This window comes from Pecten maximus, chromosome 3 (assembly GCF_902652985.1).
Source record: "Pecten maximus chromosome 3, xPecMax1.1, whole genome shotgun sequence".
NCBI classification, from domain to species: domain Eukaryota; kingdom Metazoa; phylum Mollusca; class Bivalvia; order Pectinida; family Pectinidae; genus Pecten; species Pecten maximus.
The window spans coordinates 23551209-23576573 of NC_047017.1; the positions used below are offsets into that span (position 1 = coordinate 23551209).

At 36.8% G+C, this 25365-nt stretch overlaps 1 protein-coding gene across 1 annotated transcript; it reads left to right on the plus strand.

The window, feature by feature from the left end:
- Window positions 1-99: 99 nt before the first annotated feature.
- Window positions 100-24563, plus strand: LOC117323628. The gene is made up of 20 exons (XM_033878951.1): window positions 100-266; window positions 3449-3653; window positions 4032-4198; window positions 4472-4769; window positions 4952-5025; window positions 7317-7370; window positions 9232-9346; window positions 9923-10098; window positions 10401-10628; window positions 12182-12390; window positions 12553-12693; window positions 12869-13012; window positions 14250-14475; window positions 14670-14871; window positions 16102-16299; window positions 16801-16844; window positions 19564-19666; window positions 20063-20256; window positions 22423-22639; window positions 22943-24563. The coding sequence occupies exons 1-20, from the start codon at window positions 105-107 to the stop codon at window positions 23080-23082; spliced, it is 3297 nt and encodes a 1098-aa protein (XP_033734842.1). The 5' UTR covers window positions 100-104; the 3' UTR covers window positions 23083-24563.
- Window positions 24564-25365: the final 802 nt, after the last annotated feature.

Consider the following 25365-nt stretch of genomic DNA (forward strand, 5'->3'; position numbering starts at 1 on the left):
TTTATTCAAAGTTATTTTTTCAAATATTCTGATTTTTTAACGACATATTTTTGGAAATGAGTATTCTTACTTAAGGTCCGCACTGAAGCTTCCCAAGTTTCAAGATGGACGACTGCAATCTTGAAAAGTTAGCTGTCAAACCTGGAAAATTAACTCCAGCATTTAACAAGGATACTACAGATTACGCGGTGACCGTTGCAAGCAATGTGGAGAAAATACGAATTGATCCACTGACAAGTGACACTGGTGCATCCTATTCTATATCGGTACGATTATGTTTCTATCGTTTCTGTGAGCAAAACAGTGCAGATACGATCTTGACTTTGTATTGTATTCTTTTCACTTTCCCGCAACGAAACATTCCTCCAATCACATGCATCTCTAATTGATGTTTGATATGAAATCAGGCAGCATTGCATGAAACGAGCGCAGCGTCTACAGTACACGTATATAGTGTAGTTATTATTATTATTTTTTAAATAACATTGTTTTAATGTTTAAACTATTATTTATCTTATTCGATATACAGTTCAGAGGAAGAACAAACTTTTTTGGAATTTATAATGGCTCCGTCTGTGGCTCGGCGTAACGTTTGTCATAGGAACAGTAAGGACCAGCAAAGGAACTCCATGATTGAATAGTTTATCAAACGTACTTATTTGTAATTAAATTTCAGTTATTTATCCTGACCAGAGACATATATATACAGAGATAAGTAACATCGCTATTTCCCCGTATAAGTGGTGGCTCCCTTTATTCGTGACCACTCAAGCATATCCCTTATCGAGAGCGCCTTGTCCCCTATCAAACACACGCGAGCACAGGTAAATCGGGTTTTGCGCATGTGTGTATCTGTACTGGAACTTATTCGACATGTTCTGGTTAATCCGCCATTATGTCAGACCAAAACAACATCAATTTTAGATACACACAAAAAGCACATCGTTTTATTTAGGCCGCTACAAAAGTTACCACATTAACCAAAAACTATCATACTTATGGGATATATAGTCTTATAGTCCGTGCACATTGTTGTCATTTATGCGTATTTTCGAAAATCCATTGGGTCCTATTCGACATGTCCAAGTTTTGTAATTAAGCAGCCATTACGTCAGACCAAAACATCGTCAATTTTAAACGCACACAAAAAGCACCTCGTTTTATTTAGGCCACTACAAAAGTTACCACATTAACCAAAAACTATCATACTTATGGGATATAGTCTTATTGATCATGCACATTGTTGTCATTTATCCGTATTTTCGGAAATCCACTGGGTCCTATTGACATGTCCAAGTTTTGTAATTAAGTAGCCATTACGTCAGACCAAAACATCGTCAATTTTAAACGCACACAAAAAGCACATCGTTTTATCTAGGCCACTACAAAAGTTACCACATTAACCAAAAACTATCATACTTATGGAATATGGTCTTGTTTATCATGCACATTGTTGTCATTTATCCGTATTCTCGAAAACCCCATATTGACTTTTTCGAAAATTGGAGATTCCCGCCGATCTTTCCTGCGGTGTGCTTGACTTTCATACTCAAAATACAAACACTTGGACAGCAAATTGTGATATATTTCATATTGATGACACTTCTGCACTTTGATATTAATAAAATTAAAGCACATAATTGGATCTTGGTGATGATTTCAAATAGAAATTATCGATAATTATGTGTGTGGTTTTCACGATTTCTCTAATATGGCGTCAAGTGAAGACTGAACCAAGCGACCGAAAAGGATTGTGGGAAGGTCAGGGGCCACTATGTTGACACAAGGGCAAATATAGAGTTACCGATCTCTCTGTATATATGTCTCTGTCCTGACATGATATACTTTGATTTATCTCTCAAAATCACGTAAAAGAAGGAATTGCAGAGTGCTGATTTAGATTTCAATTTACTTCTGGTTCACGCATTGAGAAATAAACTGAAAATTTTAAAGAAGTTTGTGTTTCTGAAGAAGCATGAATTTTACACACCCCCAATTAAAACATCACCTACAACTGAGACTAGTTTAGATTAAGAAAGTATGGCAAGGTTTTTTAGCATTGTAAAATTAGGACCGCAGTAACTCTATACACCTGCTATTTCCATGACGAAGGATTTTGGAAGCATTTTTAATGTTAATTACCATGACTACAACTGTTTGTACATGTTGCCAGAAAAGAGTTTGCTTCTCATGAATATGCTGAAAGAAGATTTGTGCTCTTAGTTAAGCAATAACAAATTAAAATACTTGATTTTAATGCAAACTGGCTTAACATTGTTTATAAGGATTGGTGCAAATCTGCCTGTAGTTAAGCAATCAGACTGAATAGCCTATATAATAAAACAAATAACCAGTAGACCAATCGTAGTGTTTTGTGCAAACATCAGACATCTATATCTATCAGAATGTCTGTGTGGTGTTAGGGCCAGAGGAAATTTGGGCTTATTCAAACTGCGCTAAATTCTTGGCAAAACTTTCCTCTGGCATCAACATCAGATATTTGGCAGTTCTATGGTTAAGATATTTTGCATAGACTTAGAGCGGACTAACGTTTGGAAATATAAAGATCTAAAAAATGTGTTTAATTGCTTAATAAGGTTTTGGATGTTGTCAAAGAAAGTCCATTATAATACTAATGACTATAGTTTCAAAACAGAGAGTATGTTATAAGGTCATCCTACTAGCTCAGGCAAGTGGGAATTTACCTTTAGACAAGTGGTAAGATGTTCTCTTTAGTTTTAGTCTCAGCATGGGTAGGATGTTTTTTATTAGGCTTACTCCTTCCTATTACATTTTTGTTTGTCGTTGACCACCCTATGTGAGATTGAAAGTTTTCCTTGGAGCCAAAAATCCTTGGTTGTATATTGAGGGAATTACCAAAAGGTTGAAGGAATTATCAAGAGATTCAAGGTATAGCTGTCTCAATCAGCATAGACAGTGGAAAAAGGAATAGTGTAAAATTGGAAAGTATAAGGTCAACCTACCTTTTCAGGCTAGCTGTAGTTTCCCTTTAGCCTGGTGGTAGGATGTCTGCTTGGGGAGTGAGAGGTTGTTAGTTTGAGCCCAAGCATGGACAGGATATTTCAACCCAGACGTGTGAGAATTTAAAAAAAAACTTTGTCTATGCATTTGGACCTATCTCAGTGAATATAATTATTATGTGTATAGAGTAACAGATAATTTAAGATCTTTTAGGGTTCTAGGTTAACATTCCATAAAATGACCCGGGGTTGTGGCAAATCCAAGTGACTGTCTGCATAAGGAGTAAAGGAGAAAGGAAAATTATATAACTATAGGTACTTTATATTATCCATGAATGAGATGATTATTTATCCAGTATCAAAATTCATGTTCAGTTTTATCTGTACATTCTCTTACTTTCCACAATTTAAAATTTCCCAACATGATAATGTGAGTGCCAACTTTATATACTGACCTTACTTTGTAGGGAAGTGGAGGAGAGAAGGAAGTTGGGCTTCCTGAGGGAGCTGTAACTGACATCAAGATAGAAGTCACATCAGAAGATGGCACAGTGAAAAACTATTTCCTCCATGTCAAACGACTCTCAGCAAAAGATGCCGTACTCAGTGACCTCAAGTTTTCTCAGGGGTGTCTCATGCCTGACTTTGATTCTGCAGTTACTACTTATTCTTGTAAGTTACACTTACTTAAAGCTTAAATTTACATGTTAAATCTCTGTTGATAATGGCAAAACTTATATACATTTATATTCATTTCTGTTAACCCTACCATGACTAAGTATGGTTTACAGTTTTAGTATTCTAAGATATTACTGTTGAATTCTAATTCACTTATTTAAAGATATTTTACCAGATTAATCCCAGATTACATATTCTAATTCTATTGTAATTAGATTTTGATTTTAGTTTTTGACAGTATATTTTACCTGATTACATAGATATTCTAACATGCAATTGGGTTTTGCTGTCATGTTTTGACAATTTATATGTATTTGTTTTATCAGGAAGTATGTCAAGCATGATCTTATTTCACAATCATCTTTTCAATAGGTATATTACCATGCAATGTGGCCAGTGTCATTGCTAAACCAGTTGCTCCAGATCCCAAAAATGTCATTCTGGTATGTGGAGAGAAGCCAGGAACAGCCTACCCCCTAAATGTGGGGGAGACCAACATCCAGCTAGAGGTCACATCTGCTGATGGCTCAAACAAACAGGTAAAATGGCAGTTATTACTTCAAAAGTAATTGTTATTATAAGATTTTCTTTTTTTCAGGAATATTTCTGGGTTAGGTTCATGAATGTTGTGTGCGAATTTTTCTTCATTTTTTTTCATAACAGTAGATGGGCTAGTTCCTTGTATGCTATTATTCTGAAAAGTTCAATGAGACTTTCAGCAAACAATTATTTTTTAATTTCCAGATGTCACCTCTAAATGAAATATAATACAAAATTATTATAATTATATTAGTGTTCATTTCCACCACCAGACTTACAGTGTTGACATACTGAGGAAACCTATGCCAAGATATGCCAAGTTTACAGACCCTGAAATGGCACAGAAGTATGAATGTCCAATATCACTCTCACCTCTCTACCGACCTATCTCCATCCGGGGAAGTGAGCCCAAACACACCTACTCGGCCCCAAACATTGACGCTATGACTCGCACTTCCAAGGTGGATCCTATCAGTGGAATGTCCCTGATGGGTGAATGGAGAATAGTTGATATAGCCATAGAGAAACAAATGGCTGCAGCATCAGCAAGCATCCCACTGACATATGGGGGTAAATTATCAAACTACCTGCTCTTATTCCAATTAATGTCCAGCTTTGTCACTCTAAAGATGTTTCACCTTTTTATATGAAGATAAATATATCAAATGTGATGGTATGAACATTTGTTTATTTGCGGTCTTGCTTGATTAAATCCATATACTGATGATAAAATATGTTTTCCTTTTGTGTAGGTACCTCAGATGCTGTGAAGTTTGGAGAATTAGCTGCCACGATTGAAAAATGCAATGTGGCACCTAAAGTTGAGGTAAATATAACACACCTGTGTGCATACAATTAGACACCTGTGTTTATACATACAATGAGACACCTGTGTTTATACATACAATGAGACACCTGTGTTTATACATACAATGAGACACCTGTGTTTATACATACAATTAGACACCTGTGTTTATACATACAATGAGACACCTGTGTTAATATATACAATGAGACACCTGTGTTTATACATACAAGGAGACACCTGTGTTTATACATACAATGAGACACCTGTGTTTATACATACAATTAGACACCTGTGTTTTACATCCAATGAGACACCTGTGTTTATACATACAATGATACACATGTGTTTTACATCCAATTAGACACCTATGTTTATACATATAATGAGACACCTGTGTTTATACATACAATGAGACACCTGTGTTTGTACATACAATGAGACACCTGTGTTTATACTTACAATTAGACACCTGTGTTTATACATACAATGAGACACCTGTGTTAATATATACAATGAGACACCTGTGTTTATACATACAAGGAGACACCTGTGTTTAAACATGCAATGAGACATGTGTTTATACATACAATGAGACACATGTGTTTATACATATCATGAGACACCTGTGTTTAAACATACAATGAGACACCTGTGTTTTACATATAATGAGACACATGTGTTTATACATACAATAAGACACATGTGTCTATACATACAATGAGACACCTATGTTTATACATATAATGAGACACCTGTGTTTATACATACAATGAGACACCTGTGTTTATGCATACAATGAGACACCTGTGTTTTACATCCAATTAGACACCTATGTTTATACATATAATGAGACACCTGTGTTTATACTTACAATGAGACACCTGTGTTTGTACATACAATGAGACACCTGTGTTTAAACATATAATGAGACATCTGTGTTTATACATACAATGAGACACATGTGTTTATGCATACAATGGGACACATGTGTTTTACATCCAATGAGACACCTGTGTTTATAATACAATGGTACACATGTGTTTTACATACAATGAGACACATGTGTTTATGCATACAATGGGACACCTGTGTTTTACATCCAATGAGACACCTGTGTTTATACATACAATGAGACACCTGTGTTTATACATATAATGAGACACATGTGGCTATATATATAATGAGACACCAGTGTTTTACATACAATGAGACACCTGTGTTTATACATATAATGAGACACCTGTGTTTATACAGATAATGAGACACCTGTGTTTATATATATAATGAGACACCTGTGTTTTACATACAATGAGACACCTGTGTTTATACATACAATGAGACACCTGTGTTTATACAGATAATGAGACACCTGTGTTTATATATATAATGAGACACCTGTGTTTATACATATAATGAGACACCTGTGTTTATACATATAATGAGACACATGTGGTTATATATATAATGAAACACCTGTGTTTTACATCCAATTAGACACCTGTGTTTTTACATACAATGAGACACCTGTGTTTATATATACAATGAGACACCTGTGTTTATATATACAATGAGACACCTGTGTTTATATATACTATGAGACACCTGTGTTTATACATACACTTAGACACCTCTGTTTATACATACAATGGAACACCTGTGTTAATACATACAATGAGACACCTGTGTTTATACATACAATGGACACATGTGTTTATACATACAATGAGACACCAGTGTTTATACATACAATGAGACACCTGTGTTTATATATACAATGAGACACCTGTGTTTATACATGCAATGAGACACCTGTCAATACATACATTGAGACACCAGTGTTAATTAAACGAAACACCTGTGTTTATTCATACAGTTAGACACTTGTTTGTACTTACAATGAGACACTTGTTTGTACATACAATTAGACACCATATTTATACAATGATACACTTGTTTATGCATACAATGGGAAGCACCTGTCAATATACAGGTAAAAACATACAGAATCAGAAGACTACAGTATTTTATATGAGGACAATGAAACAATTAAGCAATCCTTGATACCGTATGGCGTGTAAAGTTTGTTGTGCATAAACATTCAATATTGTTTGGTTATTGATAAGAAACCACAAAGATAAATTGATGTGAAGAACTAGAATATAATTTTCTGATTGGTAACCATGAACATTTGTACCATGAAACAGACTAATTAACTGGAAACCATGAAGCAAAAATGTTAACATATATTCATGTTCTACATTATATTAAAAATGTTCACATTATTATTTTAAATAATTTTTTCATTCCAGGATATGAAAGACAAATTTAAGGATTCTTCAGCTTCATTAACACACATTGTAAAGGTTGGTATGACAAGGAACGATATAAAGTATGTGTATTACTAGGACCATTAAGGACAGCCATTATCTAGAGCTGTGCGGGGTTGGGTTATAATATTGGTCGAGGGCAACAATTCTGTAAGACGGTTTTAAATAAGGTGTAAGCCAAAATTGGTATGTAACTGAATCTTTGTCTGTAATTGAGGAAACCTGTTCTTCTTCAGTTTTATGGGGCGCTGTTTTACTATTTATTCCCATTTGGTGATATCACCTATTCGAATAGGTGATATCACCAATTCATTTTTCAAATAAGTGATATCACCTATTCGAATAGGTGATATCACCAATTCGAATAGGTGATATCACTTAATGAAACGAATAGGTGATATCACTTATTCGAATAGGTGATATCACTCATTCGAATAGGTGATATCACTCATTCGAATAGGTGATATCACTTAATGAAACGAATAGGTGATATCACTTATTCGAATAGGTGATATCACCCATTCGAATAGGTGATATCACTTATAAAATTCTTAAGTGATATCACCTATTCGAATGAGTGATATCACCTATACGAATAGGTGATATCATTTATGAAATTTTATAAGTGATATCACCTATTCGAATGAGTGATATCACTATGGGGCGCCGTTTTACTATTTATTCCCATTTGGTGATATCACCCATTCGAATAGGTGATATCACTCATTCATTTTTAAAATAAGTGATATCACCTATTCGAATTGGTGATACCGTATAGCGGGAAATTTTAGCGGGGCTTTAATTTGGCGATTTGGCGGGTCCGTATAAAGATAGCCAAAATTTAACCCGTCAAATTTTAACACCGCCAAATAAAAAGACGAGAAAATTTCAATTTACCCAATAGTTTCCGTTCGGCCGCCATTTACCTTTGATAACTCAAGAGAGTAACGACTGGTAGTAACGTTGGATGTTGCCTGGCAATTGTCGGCCAAAATGCCGATAGGTACATGCGAATAGCTAGTGAACAACTACTCACGATACATGTATAGCAACACAAGTATGATATATATCGCATCATAATTAATTTCTGTGAAAACAAAGCCATCTACCCATACCATTCAATGAACTGATGTTAACACTTTACCTGTAGACTAATTGTTCAACTCACCTGTACGTATACACATCATACAATAGATGACCATGGCGATATCTTACGGTTGATTAAATTCTCTTTGTCTGTTGCTTGTACACATACTCATATAAACACTAATTTGACAAATCTACATGTATGTGTTCGTCTGAATTTTTTTGGTAATAATTTCCGGTTTCTAGGCAGAGGATCGATAATACACAAAACACTTAATAAACATGGATAGGTTGTATGGAAATATCATAATTATCTATATATATCGGTAGGTAATATATATGCTCAACGCCAAATTAAAACCATAGATTTAAGGAAATCGCCAAATTTTAACACGCCAAAATTTAACTTTCAGTTTTCATGACCAAATCGCCAAATTTTATGACCGCTAAAATTTCCCGCTATACGGTATCACCTATTCGTTTCATTAAGTGATATCACCTATTCATTAATACCTAGATTTTAAATACATGTATTGTAAAAATGAAATATTTGATGCCATGGCAGTTGAATTAATTTCCATTTGATATGATGAACATGTTTCCATGTAAAGTTTGGTGCTAAATGTCAGGTAATAGACCGATCAGGTGATATAGGGAAGTCTAGTACAGAATACTGCATGGGATATCCTTGTCTGGGTGTACATGTACATGAAAGAGTTTAATTTTCTCACCTTTGTCAGTATTTTTAATTTAGAGAAATATTTTATATCATCATAACAGTCTTGCTTTTGTTTCTTCCTGTAATGACTAGGTGAGAGGATGGGAGAAGAATTTACACCAGATATTTGGAGTGACCAGTGTTGATAAATTAGTTGGACAGGCAAAAGATCAAATCAAAACCTATTTTAAAATTCTACCCAAACCAGGTTTGTGATTTTTTTTTTGTGTGTAATAAACAACTATTAATTTTCGGATAAGGTACACATTTTGATGTAATTTAAATTTGATTGCATGTCATTATGTTTGATTTTGAATAACATCATGCAGACTGCTTTAGAAAATTCAAAATGTAAATAAGAATTTGTACAGCTTGCACAACACAAAAATGTCCACTACTACTGGGAAACTCTTTTACAGGAGAATGTAACTTTATTGTAATATTCTTACTATCACAATATAGCATGTGATAGTCTGTCACAATATAACTTATGATGCTGATACTCTATTGCAATATAGCATGTCATAGTCTATTACAATATAATGTATGATACTGATACTCTATTACAATATAGCATGTCATAGTCTATTACAATATAGCATGTCATAGTCTATTACAATATAACATGTAATAGTCTATGACAACATGCTATTCTGTTTTAAGTGAATTTTTCAGTTTGTTTTGAATATGAAAATTCTGGTTAAACCAGTGTAAAAATGTTGACATAAAAAAACTTGTACGTTAAGAAATTATGTCCTGATTTGTATGTGTTTGTCTCACACAGGTCAGTCTAAACAGTGGTCAGAGGGAGAGGGTCCTCTCGATTGTCTCCTCAGGGCTGCTCAGTTTTATGCTGTAGCTATCTCAAACAAGCCTAAAGATGCCAGTCTGCACCTACAGCTGGGCATGGTTCTGGAGGAGCGGTACTATGCTGAGGATCTGTTTGGTCTTAAAAAAGAGGTAAGTGAGGTGTTGTAAGAATCGTAAGTAAGTTACTTTATTATTTTAACTGAGGCTGATACCAGTTATGGATGATAACTTTGCCTGATTTCATTTCATTAAATTTATTGTACAAGATTGGAGAGTACTACAGGATTAGACAACAGGCAATGCCTATATCAGTCTCCTCCTATTATATTGCCTGATTAAGGCTAGCAGAAAAAAATAATGATAACCAAATTATCAACCAACAATGATTTCGCTGCTTTAAAGGAATTGAAAACTTAATTTGACACCTACACATTTGTATTATATATTTGTAGGAATCTGATTCTCTACCATCTATGAACTTGGATGCAAAAGAGAGTTCAAAAGAAGAGGAATGTGCAGCTATTTGCAAGCTCCATGGTGTAGATGCTGATGCAGCTCCTCTTGCTCTCCAACTGAAGGCTATAGACGCAGAGTACCAGCAGCTGAATCAGAATGGCCAGAGTGCAAAGGCTGACCGCATCATGGGACTGTTTGCCTGGAAGTCCAAACAGGCAAAACCGGTAAGATAAGGAAACGTTATCCACCATGGCAATGATGCATCATGGTTACCATTTCAATTATTATCTTGATCTGCGCTCCTGTTCTGTAATTAACAACACTCAACTATGTCAAGACGTAGTGGAGTGTTATTTGCAGAACAGGAGCACAGATCAAGATATGATTGATGCAGCAGAGAGAAGTTTACAGAACAGGAGAACAGATCAAGAAATGATTGATGCAGCAGAGAGAAGTTTACAGAACAGGAGCACAGATCAAGATATGATTTTAATCAGATTGTTATGTATCAGGGTTTACCAAGGCAATGATGTATGAGGGTTACCATGGCAATGATGTATGAGGGCTACCATGGCAATGATGTATGAGGGCTACCATGGCAATGATTTACTAGGGTTACCATAGTATGGTGTCTCGTTAGGGCAAAGTATTAAATCTCGCATTCTCGCACTCTCGACCTTAGGTCAAAAACGCGATAATGCGAAAACGAGATTAGGCCTTAACGGCCGCCCTCACACTCTCGCATAAGGAAGTTCGCTTATTTTCTGGGGGGAACATATATAGGGATATACATTACGTTGGATATATATATATATATGCGAGGAAGCGAGAGTGCAAGGACGGCCATTAAGGCCTAATCTCGCACTCTCGACCTTAGGTCAAGTTTTTGCATTCTCGTCTTTTCGCTCTTTCGCATTCTCGCGTTTTCGCTCCCTCGCAATCGCGTTTTCACATTCTTGCGTTTTCGACCTAAGGTCGAGAGTGTGAGAATGCGAGATTTGATACTTTGCCCTAACGAGCCACCATACCGTAGCAATGATGTATGAGGGCTACCATGGCAATGATGTATGAGGGCTGTCAAGGCAAAGATGTATGAGGGCTACCATGGCAATGATGCATTAGGTACCATGGCAATGATTATGAAGGTTACCATGGCAATGCTATATGAAGGTTAACATGGTAATGATGTATAAGGGCTACTAAGGCAACGGTGTGTTAGGGCTACCATAGCAATGATGTATGAGGGTTACGAAGGAAATTATGTGTGAGGGCTACGATGGCAATGATGTACGAGGGCTACCAAGGCAATGATGTATGAGGGTTACCAAGGAAATGATGTACGATGGCAATGATGGCATTGATGGCAATGATGTATAAGAGCTACCATGGCGATGATTTATGAGGACTACCATAACAATGATGTTTGGGGGCTACCATGGCAATGAAGTTTGAGGGCTACCATGACAATGATGTATCAGGGTTACCATGGTAATGATGTATCAGGGTTACCATGGTAATGATGTATCAGGGTTACCATGGTAATGATGTATCAGGGTTACCATGGTAATGATGTATCAGGGCTACCTAAGGAACGCATCAGCATTTGAGGAAATGCATTTTATTATTTACGCTATGACAAAAAGCAAATGCAAACCTTCTATTACTTGCATGAAGAATCATTTGTAAATTATGACAATATAGTATGGGTTAAGAGATGACAATGATGAAAGAAGGTGTAGAAGCTAGCTATCATAGCCATTCTGTTTTAATTCTTCAGGAAGGTGCTGCTGCCCAGAAAGCAGAGGATGAGGAGTCCACACTTGGCCAGGCCTACCTTAAATACATGGATACCTTGGCCCTGGATGAGCCTAAAGCTGTGTACAATTTCCATGTGGGTCGCATGCTTGTCATACAAGGAAAATACACTGAAGCTATCCCACGACTGGAGGTCACCATCAACTGGAATTCTCAGTATCAGCTGGCAAGGTATATAAACTTATATCCTCTAACAACAGGAGTTTATCACAGTATTAGAACTCCGAGCTGGACAGGTATATAAACTCATTATCATTAGTTGGACTTCCAAGTAACTGCCACACAGGTATTTTCCTGATTAAAAGTCATTATTGTTTAACCTTTGTCTCACAGGTTTTATCTTGGACTAGCCTTGGCATTCCAGCCGGGAGGTCCTGGAACCCGGACCAAGGAGACTGTTGGGTACCTGTTGGAGATCATGGAGACTTTGCTTCAGGAAAACACCAAAGACTTGTTGTCTGCCCAGCAAACATGGTGAATTCTCATTTTTTTAACACATTGTCATTTATTTTTAAACATCATAAATTGTTGTCACCTTAATTGTCCCCATTGAAAAAAATCAGCCAAGATTACCTCCTACATGGGCATCTCTACAAGTTGGAAACCCTGGTACATTTGTTTTAAGTTGTTGAGTTGTAACTATTTACAGGGAATTAAATCCTATCCTTCATGCTGAAAACCTTGTACGGTCCAGTAATGTCCATCTCCTACGAGGCATCATCTGTCTGGGTGTTCTCCTCTCACAGAACCCAGACATTAAGGACTGTATGGCTGCCCAGGATGTGTTCCACACGTAAGTACATCTTTGTGTAGAGAGTAACGATTGTGGAAAGTCACTGTTACATTATGACAACTGTGGAAATGTTCTTGGTCAGAAGAATTGTATTAGCTCACTGGTTACAAGTAACCGTGAGCTAATGTGGTCACCCCGGTGTCGGCGTCCCACCCCAACTTTGAAGTTTTTGGGATCAGTTTTTGGAAAGCTTCTAAGTCCAAAAGTATACACCTCACGCCCTTCTTATTTGGTTTATACATTCATTAGAGGTCTATTAGTGATGTTATGGCAAAATCATGCTGAAAAAAATTGTGAATTTTTCGCATTTTACCATTTTGTGGACTTAACTTTTTTGGTATCAAAATCCACTTTAAGTTTTTGGGGCAAGTCCAAATGTATGCGCTCACATCCTTCTTATTTGGTTTATGTATTCATTAGAGGCCAGGAGTGATGTTATATCAAAATCATGCAGAAAAAAATTGTGATTTTTTTTTTGGCATTTTAATTAGTGGCCTTCGTTTTTTTGGCACAACCCTCTTTAAAGATTTTCGGAGTAAGTTTTGGAAAGCTTGTAAGTCCACACCCTTCTTATTATACCCCCGCAACGAAGTTAGGGGGGGGGGGGTATACTGGAATCAGGTTGTCCGTCCTCCGTCCATCCGTCCGTCCGTCTGTAGACACATTCTGTCCGGACAACTCCTCCTAAACTGATGGCCCAATTCCAATGAAACTTCACACACATATTAATGATCATGTGTAGATGTGCATGCCACATTCTTTTTCTCAAAATTATGGTTGCTATGGAAACTGGTCACTATAAACAGGTTTTCCGATAAGAACCATAACTTTAAGTTTGTCGAGACAACTCCTCCTAAACCGAAGGGCCAATTTCAATGAAACTTCACACAAATATAGAGGACCATATGCAGATATGCATCTCACTTTCTTTTCCTCAAAATTATGGTTGCTATGGCAACTGGTCACTATATTACTGGGTTATCTTAGTTAGCCTCTAATTAAGAGTTCCAATTCACTATTGACTCGTGCAGATTGCGGGGGTATTAGTCAGCCATCCGGGCAACAGTTCTAGTTTGGTTTATAAATCCATTAGAGGTGTAGGAGCGATATTATGAGACGTACAATTTCAAAATGACATACTTATACATACATAAAAAATGAATGCATAGTGTGATTGCTGCAGCCGGTGAGCTTCGCAATCATTAATTGAACTTGTTTTGTCTTTATGTTGGAACAGAGCAGCCCTACTAGCATCTCAAATCCTGCCTAACATAAGCAAGGGAGACACCTTTAAACAGGTCGAGTGGGTACTACTGGATGCTCACTCTAATCTACTGAACATGCTGTCTCACAACCAGAGTGGACAGGAGAAGATCATAGCTCAGCGATGCATACAGCTGTCAGCACTCATATTTAGTTCCTCAATCCCAATGAATGACCAACTTCTACAACTACAGGAAAAAGTCAGTGGTACAGTCAAACCTGTCATCGGTTACTAAACCTGTCTATAAAGGGCGCTTGTTCTGGTTTCTAATGTAACACAAATTCATTAAAGATAATAAATAGATATTATAAACAGAAGTTGCCTGTACATAGCATGTTTTGATAGGATAAGAGTGTGCTATATAGTAAAACATGTTAATGGTTTTGTCTTCAGACATGTCAGCAACTGGTACAGATACAACCGTGCAGTAGCCACGCCCTCTACCTTCTGGGTGCCGCCCAATTTGCAGAGTACGAGAACACTCCATCTGGGGACAAAGCAAACAGCCTACTTCAGCACAGCATCTCCTCGTATGAAGTTTCCATTGATTTGGAGGGAAAACCAATGGCGGGCAATCCTTCAGACAAACTAATAGGTACAGTAACAGTTCCCCTCAGACAAACCAACGAGTACATTGACAGTCTCCCTCAGACAAACCTACAGGTACCATGACAGTCTCCCTCAGACAAACTAACAGGTACAATGACAGTCACCCTCAGACAAACTAACAGGTACAATGACAGTCTCCCTCAGACAAACTAACAGGTACAATGACAGTCACCCTCAGACAAACTAACAGGTACAATGACAGTCTCCCTCAGACAAACTAACAGGTACAATGACAGTCTCCCTCAGACAAACTAACAGGTACAATGACAGTCACCCTCAGACAAACTAACAGGTACATTGACAGTCACCCTCAGACAAACTAACAGGTACAATACCAGTTCTCCCTTTGACAAACTAACAGGTAACAATGACAGTCTCCCTCATACAAACTAACAGGTACAATTGACAGTCTCCCTCAACGACCCAACTAACAGGTACAATGACCAGTCTCCCTCAGCCAAACTAACAGGGTACAATGACAGTCATCCCTCAGACAAACTAACAGGTACAATTGACAGTCTCCCTCAGACAAACTAACAGGTACCATGGACTAGTCTCCCTCAGACAAACTACAGGTTACAATGACAGTCTCCCTTCAGACACAAACTAACAGGTAACCATGACAGTCTCCCTCATACAAACTAACAGGTACAATTGACAGTCCTCCCTCAGACCAACAACTACACAGGTACATTGACAGTCATCCCTCAGACAAACTAACAGGTACAATGACAGTCTCCCTCAGACAAACTAACAGGTACAATGACAGTCTCCCTCAGACAAACTAACAGGTACAATGACAGTCTCCCTCAGACAAACTAACAGGTACAATGACAGTCAACCTCAGACAAACTAACAGGTACAATGACAGTTTCTCTTTGACAAACTAACAGGTACAATGACAGTCTCACTCAGACAAACTAACAGGTACAATGACAGTCTCCCTCAGACAAACTAACAGGTACAATGACAGTCACCCTCAGACAAACTAACAGGTACAATGACAGTTTCCCTTTGACAAACACTGCCATTCATTATCCCCAAAGTACAGGTGCAATGAGTCATCACCCCGTCTCAGTATAAGGTTCAATGATGATTGACATGAAACCAGTTAGACAAATAAAACTGAGTAAGGTACCATAGTATATATGATTGTATCAATATTGTTTACATATAATCCATCATTGATCCATTTCTCTATTGTATAATTGTTCAGGCCAGGAATGGTGGCAGAAGAAAATCAAGGAAGAAGAAGAGAAGAAAAAAGCAGAAGAGGCCAAAAAGGCAGCTGCTGGAGCAGCTGCAAAACCAGCAGGGAAGGGTGCACCAGCTGCACGAGGTGGGGCAGCCGCCAGAGGGGCTGCAAGGGGGGCACCTGCTGCCAGAGGCAGGGGCGCTCCTCCTGCTAGGGGAGGTAATTCAATATATCATTACTTTGTCTTCAGGCTTTACATCTGTTTGTTGACAGATTATGTCTGGACAGCTCTCTCAGAGTTAACATACATCCAGAAACTTCACTGATGAGATCACCACACTCTCAAGTTATGCATATTTATTTACTTTTCCAATCCTTGTATTTTTTGTGAGTTATGCCCCTTTTGTGAAATCCTCATATTCTGATTTACATAAAGTCTAGGCAAAATGCTCATAGTATCTTAGAACAGATCAGGATGGAGTATTAATAAGCTTTTGACTTACAGTTTTATGTAATTTTGCATAATTTTAACAGGTTCAACATCTATTTAGTACTGAATGATCAAAGGTTTACTGTATTAACACCAAGTTGTACACTTGGCCACTATCAGATCAATGCAAGATAAATACAACATGTGATGTAATGCCGATCAAACTTGCCTAATTGAAAAGTTAATAAAGAACCTATACTGTACTACAGACTGTTTATTTGTTACCCCAGGTGTGGCCGCAAGGGGAGCAGCACGCGGAGGTGCAGCAGCCAAGGTATTGTATATATATTCCATATTTATACCTCAAATTATACTTCATACACATGTACCAGCAAACTCCATGTATTTAAAATGTAATTACAATACCTATAGTTAATCATCAATAAGTTCCTTGATATGAATGCAACCCTTTCCAGTTGACACGACAGCCGTCACTGTGGGCAGCCATGCATATCTCCCAGGATGTCTCCCATGTAGGTTCATTATGTGATTTTAATGTTTCATTACCACCAGAGACCTATATTAAGTATATTAGTATATAGGTCTCTGTTACCACTTAATAAAATATATAAGTATGTGTAGACTGGTACATTCAGAGATGACAATATTAAATAATTTTAAAGACATGTTAGAATCATGAACAAGAGGCCCATGGGGCCTGTATCGCTCACCTGGTTGGATTTGACCAAATGTCAAAATAATGTTCATGTTCAATTTGTTAATACATATACAAAAATGTACTCTCTGAAAGACCATATGGATTATTTTTACAACATAATGGTGTTTAAAGAAACTAAGTCCCTTAGGGTGGGGAAAACCCTTTGGCCTATTTTTACATAAGAATTGTGTTTATCCCTTAATGCCCAGCGATACTATACATAGTTATGGGATTGAGGGTCACAGTAACCATTTATGCAAAATCTGTTCCCCCATCACCACGGATGTTTCTGATCAAATTGGGTTCAAATCCATTTAAAACTCAAATCTCTATTTCCCTTATTTGGCCCCTCCCTTCAGGCCCCTTGGGGGTCAGAGTCAATATTTATATAAACTCTCTTTCCCCCTTCCCCTAAGGATATTCCAGACCAAATTTGGTTCAAATCCATTCATAACTTTATGAATAATAGCGATTTAAAGGATAAACTCCTATTTCCCTATTTGGCCCCGCCCCTCAGGCCCCTGAGGGTACAAAGTAAAAATTTATCCAAACTCGGTTCCCCTTCTCCCAAGGATGCTCTTGACCAAATTTGGTTAAAATCCATTTAAAACTTTATGGCAAATAGCAATTTAAAAACGAATCTCTATTTCCCCTATTTGGCCCCGCCCCTCAGGCCCCTCATCAATATTTATACAAACTCTTTCCCCCCTTCCTCTCTGGATGTTCCTGACCAAATTTAGTTAAAATCCATTCGTAACTTAATAATTAATAGCGATTTAAAGGATTAACCCCTATTTTCCCTATCGGACCCCATGGCCACTCCTCAGTCCCCTGGGGATTCAGAGTAAAAATTTATACCAACTCGGTTCCCCTTCTCCAATGAATATTCCTGACTATATTTGGTTAAAATCCATTTAAAACTTTATGACTAGTAGCAATTAAAAGACTAATCTCTATTTCCCCTACTTGGCCCCGCCCCTTAGGCCCCTAGGGGTACAGAGTAAAAATTCATATAAACTCTGTTCCCCCTCCCCTCAAGGATGTTCCTGACTAAATTTGGTGAAAAGCTATTCAATACTTTAGGACTAGTAGCGATTTAAAGGAGTAACCCTATTTCCCCTATTTGGCCCCGCCCCTCAGGCCCCTGGGGGTTGAGAATAAAGATTTAAACACTCTGTTCCTCTTCCCCCAAGGATGTTCCTGACCAAATTTGGTTCAAATTCATTAATAACTTTATGACTAGTAGCGATTTAAAGGATTAACCCTATTTCCCCTATTTGGCCCCGCCCCTCAGGCCCCTGGGGTTCAAAGTAAAAATTTATACAAACTATGTTCCCCTTCTGCCAAGAATGTTCCTGACCAAATTTCGTTCAAATTCATTCATAACTTTATGACTAGTAGCGATTTAAAGGATTAACCCTATTTCCCCTATTTGGCCCCGCCCCTCAGGCCCCTGGGGGTTCAGAGTAAAAATTTATACAAACTATCTTCCCCTTCTACCAAGGATGTTCCTGACCAAATTTGGTTCAAATTCATTTATAACTTTATGACTAGTAGCAATTTAAATGAGTAACCCTATTTCCCCTATTTGGCCCCGCCCCTCAGGCCCCTGGGGGTTCAGAGTAAAAATTTATACAAACTATGTTCCCCTTCTGCCAAGGATGTTCCTGACCAAATTTGGTTCAAATTCATTAATAACTTTATGACTAGTAGCGATTTAAAGGAGTAACCCTATTTCCCCTATTTGGCCCCGCCCCTCAGGTCCCTGGGGGTTCAGAGTAAAAATGTATACAAACTCTGTTCCCCTTCTGCCAAGGATGTTCCTGACCAAATTTGGTTCAAATTCATTCATAACTTTATGACTAGTAGCGATTTAAAGGAGTAACCCTATTTCCCCTATTTGGCCCCGCCCCTCAGGCCCCTGGGGGTTCAGAGTAAAAATTTATACAAACTCTGTTCACCTTCTGCCAAGGATGTTCCTGACCAAATTTGGTTCAAATTCATTCATAACTTTATGACTAGTAGCGATTTAAAGGATTAACCCTATTTTCCCTATTTGGCCCCGCCCCTCAGGCCCCTGGGGGTTCAGAGTAAAAATGTATACAAACTCTGTTCCCCTTCCCTCAAGGATGTTCCTGACCAAATTTGGTGAAAATCCATTCAATACTTTATGACTAGTAGCAATTTAAAGAAAAAGTTGACGGACGACGGACGCTGCACCATGGCATAAGCTCACCGGCCCTTTGGGCCAGGTGAGCTAAAAATCACCACAAATGTTACGTTTGACACAAGTAAAAGACGATTGATAATTCTGTATCCTGTTGTACTATTACAGGCTCCAGTAGGTAAAGCTGCCCCTCCTCCTGCCAAAACTGCTCCCGGCAAACCAGCAGCAAAGACCCCTCACTGCGACCCCAAGGCACCCGCCAAAAAGGAAGGTATGTCTGTCTAAGCAAGTGTCTGTTAAAACAGGATTTTGTTCAGTTGTATTTGATTGGAAATTGGAGTGAACAGCAGCAAATAAAATAATCAATATCTTTAGTTCTGTTAATTAGAAACTGTCATAATTCTACGAGTCAATTATATAACGAGATAAACAATATAAGGTTAACCCTAGTTTTGAAAAATGTCACATTTCATTGATTCAATCAACATTACTTTTTCTCCTTAAATTTACATTATAAATCAGCCATATGTACCAACTTCAGGTTTTAAAGTATTATAAAATTTCATAAAGAACTTAAACAATTATTCTGTGTATGTCTGTCACGCTGATGTTTTGAATATTAACTGTTAAAGTACCTAATACTTTGGTGATGTGTTACCCACTCCAGAGGTAGTACCTGCTGCCAAGGCTCCGGCTTCCACCGCCACTCCAGCAGACACCCCTGCAGCGCCCCCTAAGGGAACTCCGATCAACAGGACATCTTATTACCCCCATCTGGGCTTAGCAAGAGCATTTAGGGCAGCTGGAAACATCCCAGACTCCCAGAAAAATTACAATGATGTCATCGTCATGTCCCCAGAGGTATGGCAAATTTTCTGAAGGTCTCCCAGTTCTATTACTCACAAACATGTTTTAATTTTTAACAAGTAATATTGTATTCTATAGAGGATCTTGCACGAATGTCGATATAATATGGAATTTCGTTATACCCCTTATCAATTTGCAGCATGGACTGCAATGCAGCATATGCTGGAATCATGCTGCTAGTTTCACAGCATGATTGCAGCATGTGCTGCATAGCAGCATGGTACCATGCTTCTGTACAGCATGTACTGCAACCATGCTTTAAAAATTGAGGTAATTGAATATCTGAACTGTATCATGCTGCAATCATGCTGTGTCGACTTAGTTAATTTATCATATGCACTGTACCATGCTGCAACCATGCTGCAATAACTTTGCCAGTTTGGATATCGAATTATATCATGCTGCAATCATGCTGTGTGGACTTAGTAAATTTATCATATGAATTGTATCATGCTGCAATAACTTTGGCATTTTAGATAGGATCTGTACCATGCTGCAACCATGCTGTATTAACTTTGCCATTTTAGATACAAACTGTACCATGCTGCAATTATGCTGTAATAACTTAGTTAATTTAATGAACTGCACCAGTCTTTCATGTATTAGCATGAATTATTTAAGTTGAAATGTGTATATGCTTGGTCATTGAACATTCTGACATCACAAAATTTCTGTGGGTGAAATGTAGGTCCAAGCGAGGATCCAAAATCTAGGACCAAATTACCCGGGTACCACGATTAACCTAAACAAATATTAATAAAATAAGATACAGAAAATTATCAAAAGTTGGTATCAGATATTTTAGTATCTTTTTTATTTCAAATAAAATATAGAAAATTTCCAGGTATCAATGGTGGTAACAAAATCATTTTTAAAAACATATTTATGTTTGTGTTGCAGAATTTCCTTTTTATACTTGATCAGTACCACACATATAAATACTTAAAATTCAATAACAATTATTTTAATTAAGTATTTCATTTATAAGTATGTTCTTAGTTAGTATAAAGGTTTTGACATCACAAAATTTCTGTGAGTGAAATGTAGGTCCAAGCGAGGATCCAAAATCTAGGACCAAATTACCCGGGTACCACAATTAACCTAAACAAATATTAATAAAATAAGATACAGAAAATTATCAAAAGTTGGTATCAGATATTTTAGTATCTTTTTTATTTCAAATAAAATATAGAAAATTTCCAGGTATCAATGGTGGTAACAAAATCATTTTTAAAAACATATTTATGTTTGTGTTGCAGAATTTCCTTTTTATACTTGATCAGTACCACACATATAAATATTTAAAATTCAATAACAATTATTTTAATTAAGTATTTCATTTATAAGTATGTTCTTAGTTAGTATAAAGGTTCACACCTTTTAAATGTGATATTTTGTCAGCTTTCACTTGTAGTTCCATCTCAGAAGGAATTAACTTAAACATTGATGAATGTTGCAAGTTAGTACATTCATGTGACGACTGTCAAAACTCATCCCTATAAAAAATTCATTCAAATTTTCCGAGTCTAGATCGTTTTTTGAAGAACCAGAATTTTTATTTTTGCTTCGATTATACACTCTTTATCGGAGATAGAAGCAGTCACTTTATCCAAACACTGACATAAACCAAGACGTTGCCATTTACCATGCACCAGCCTGGTACTACCCTGGTAGCCATACATGTAGTTCGCCAAAACAAAATCGGGGTCACTCTACCAACAGTTACACATGTGCTTGTAATATCGCTTTTAATTCAATCAAATAAGATTAAAATCACCTGCTCTTTGTACAAGATAAGTAAATTGATATGTGACAAACCTTTAGGCAGGTGACATATTATTTAACCAGTTTAACAAATCCCATATTACAGTGATACAAATGTAAGATTCTATTAATCAAATAACTCAAATTTAAGAGAAGATATGCGAAATTACTCAAAATGATTTCCTGATAATTTTGACTTGAATGGTAAGTTTTCCATCACCAAAACACTTGTACATCATTATGATGTCATTTAATTACATCACAATAGCAATTTTACACATCTTACAATATTTATGACATTCTTATATGATGTGACAGAGCAGGCCAGTTATGTGATGAACATAATTCTTCGAGATTATACAACATACATTATAATGAAGACTGGTATTCCCATAGGTACACGATGCCTATATAGAGCTGGCAGAAATGCTGACAAAGACCGACCCAGCTGCAGCGGTGGACGTTTACGCCAAGTTCCCGATGCCTGAGGAACCATCATTTGATGATGCCTTTATTCTTGGAGAGTTGGTTCGTCTCCTGATGAAGACGGAGAGTTATGACGATCCACGTCTCCAGACCTATATGATATCCTATGGGCGCGTCTTGGGTCTAGGTAAGAATATTGCTAATGTAGTGCATTTTGAATCTTTAAATTTAACTGATATTGTTTTAAATTGAAGTATAATGTAGGGAGTGAGAAAAACAGAATGCAGTTTTTATTTCAGTACTTTTATCCGAATTCAAATTGTCATCACCATAGTTTAAACATGTAATAATCCTATATATATGTAGCTGTTGTGAAGATTAAGTGAACTTAAATCGTGATAACAAGGGAAGAAGTCCTTTTCCAGACATAGTTGTGTGATCCAATACAGATATTCAGCAGCTGTTCTAAGACATTTTGTGTTATTTTCAGGTGTGTTAGAGAGGTATGTCAAAATCCTGGAAGATAAATTTAAAAATGACCTTCTGAAGAAAGTGTACGCAGGTGTGAACAAGAAAGATGTAGATGATCCTGATTTACAGGCATTCTTCAAGTTCAAATGCTGGCTGTAATCTTTTGTGTCGTAATAGACAAATGTACGTGTGTTTGTACCAGTTCTCATCAGGACCCGAGGAGTACACAGTCACTTACTGGTTAAAACTTTCTTTAGAGACTGTCACCATGTGTGTATAGCAATCCTCATCAAAACAAACTTGTCACATGACTATTAATAGAAGTTACTGACTAAAGATTTCCTAGACACTTTATAATTGCATATATGTAACGATTATATTACAATCAATGAAATTGAAATAATTCAATAAAAGTGCCAAAACTCTATACACCGTATATTTCATTTTCAGCCTTTCTAGTATAAAAAACAATTTTAACTGTTCCAATTAAATCCTGGGATACACTTTTTATGGTTTCATGATGTAAAACAATTATCAATATGTAAAAATTAGTGACCATGACAAATGAATGTCAACTTCAATAGAATGATACTTGTTCATATAGAACTGATGTCTGTCAGATATTTTAATATCTTGGAGTTATCAGGCTGTCAGATAGTGGATGTATAGTGGGAGGAGCAGGTTGACAGACTTTGATGTGACATGTCTGTGGCGGTGGGAGGAAAGCTGACATGTTAATTAGCTAAGTTTGACCCAATAGCTACAGTGGTAGAACACATGAGTCACTTGTCAATCACAGGTACTGTATACCTGTCCCACACCTGTCCCACAAGGTAACCAACTCTATCCAGAGGTTTACCTATATATATCTGTCCAGGTAACATTTGTACTAGTAATGGTATACACAAGTGATGTAACGGGTCTGCCTTGTGATGGAGATCCACCCAGGTAACAGTGTACCCTTACAGTTCCCTACAGGTATTAAGACTGGCCAGGTAACTAGCACTTGCCAGGTTTTTACTAGAACTTTATTAGAACTAGTAATGAACTAGTAATGAACTAGTAATTCTGTTAATGTAAGAAGACATTGCCATATTTATCCTGTGATAAGCCCAGGGGGCCAACACAAACTTCGATTAAAAGGAAGGGTGGGCTTATTACAGAATGGAAAAATATATCACAGAGAAAAAAAAAAGACTATAAAAAGATATGGGTTGACTTGTATCCAGGCATGGATAGTTGCCAGATATATAGGGCAGCTAGTTTTCAAGACTTGTCGATTACAGTCTGGTCTAAGCAGACTGTTTCAAGCATTTTCAAGGTTAATCAAACAAAAGTCCACATGGCTGTCAACCTGCCATTTATAAATGATGTAATCGGTGAGAACGTGTCTCCGTTTCTTTTTCTTCTTTTTTTTTTTTAAATATTAATGTTTCATCAAGGAAGGTCTACATATATAATCATTGTCAAAATTAGAATTATCAATATTTTCATGAGATTTTTATATATTATAGTGTGTGTATTTTCTGTGATACAGGTATGCGATAGGTATTTTGTCTTTATTTTTCTATTACTGTATAAGTGTGATATTATGCAAATGTTTATAAAATATATTGATTTGTAGATAAATCTAACAAAAACCTCTGTGACTTTGTTATTTATTTAATCTTTTGTGATCATTGCTTTGAAGTATGCATGATTAGCAATGCGAGTGACAAACAAAAATCTGTTTCTTGTTCTAATGACCTCCCTATTCAAATATTATGCAGCATTATCAAATTATTATGCAGTGCGAGAACAAATATGAACACTAAAATGAAATAACAGTAACACTTTACTCAGTAGGTGGGTATAACCAGCCTCCCATGTCATTGACACACGTCTGGGTGTTTTGTTGACAACAATGGATTTCATTCTATTTACAACTTGACCTTGAGTTATGCCATTAATAGATTTGTCATTGTGATTATTATTGTAGATAGAAACTTTGACATATTATGATTTTGTTAATCTGAAAAACAAAAAAGGCTAATGTTTATTTTTGTTGTTCAACAAGAAAGTTAATTTTAATAAATCAAATACAACAAAAAGCCATTAAATATTAATGCTACACCATTTTGCAAGCAAAATGAAATATAACGAGACCTGTAACCCGATAATCCCATTATTATGCAGAAGTTGTTTACAAGAAAATCTATCCCTGTAGCATTAAAGGTAAGTCCAGGTCACTTAAAAAAGCTAGTATTTGGGAAAATGTAAAACGGGACAGCCATAGAAAGAACCTGTTTGAGTAACAATTGACTCCTGGACATCTAAACTTCTCAACATTTTTTGTTTTTTTTGTTTGTTTTTTTTTTTACAAATTTAACCCTGTGACCCTGAAAAGTAAACCAATTGAAAAAATGCTTACGTGTTCAAGACTGTTTTATTTTATATACTTCA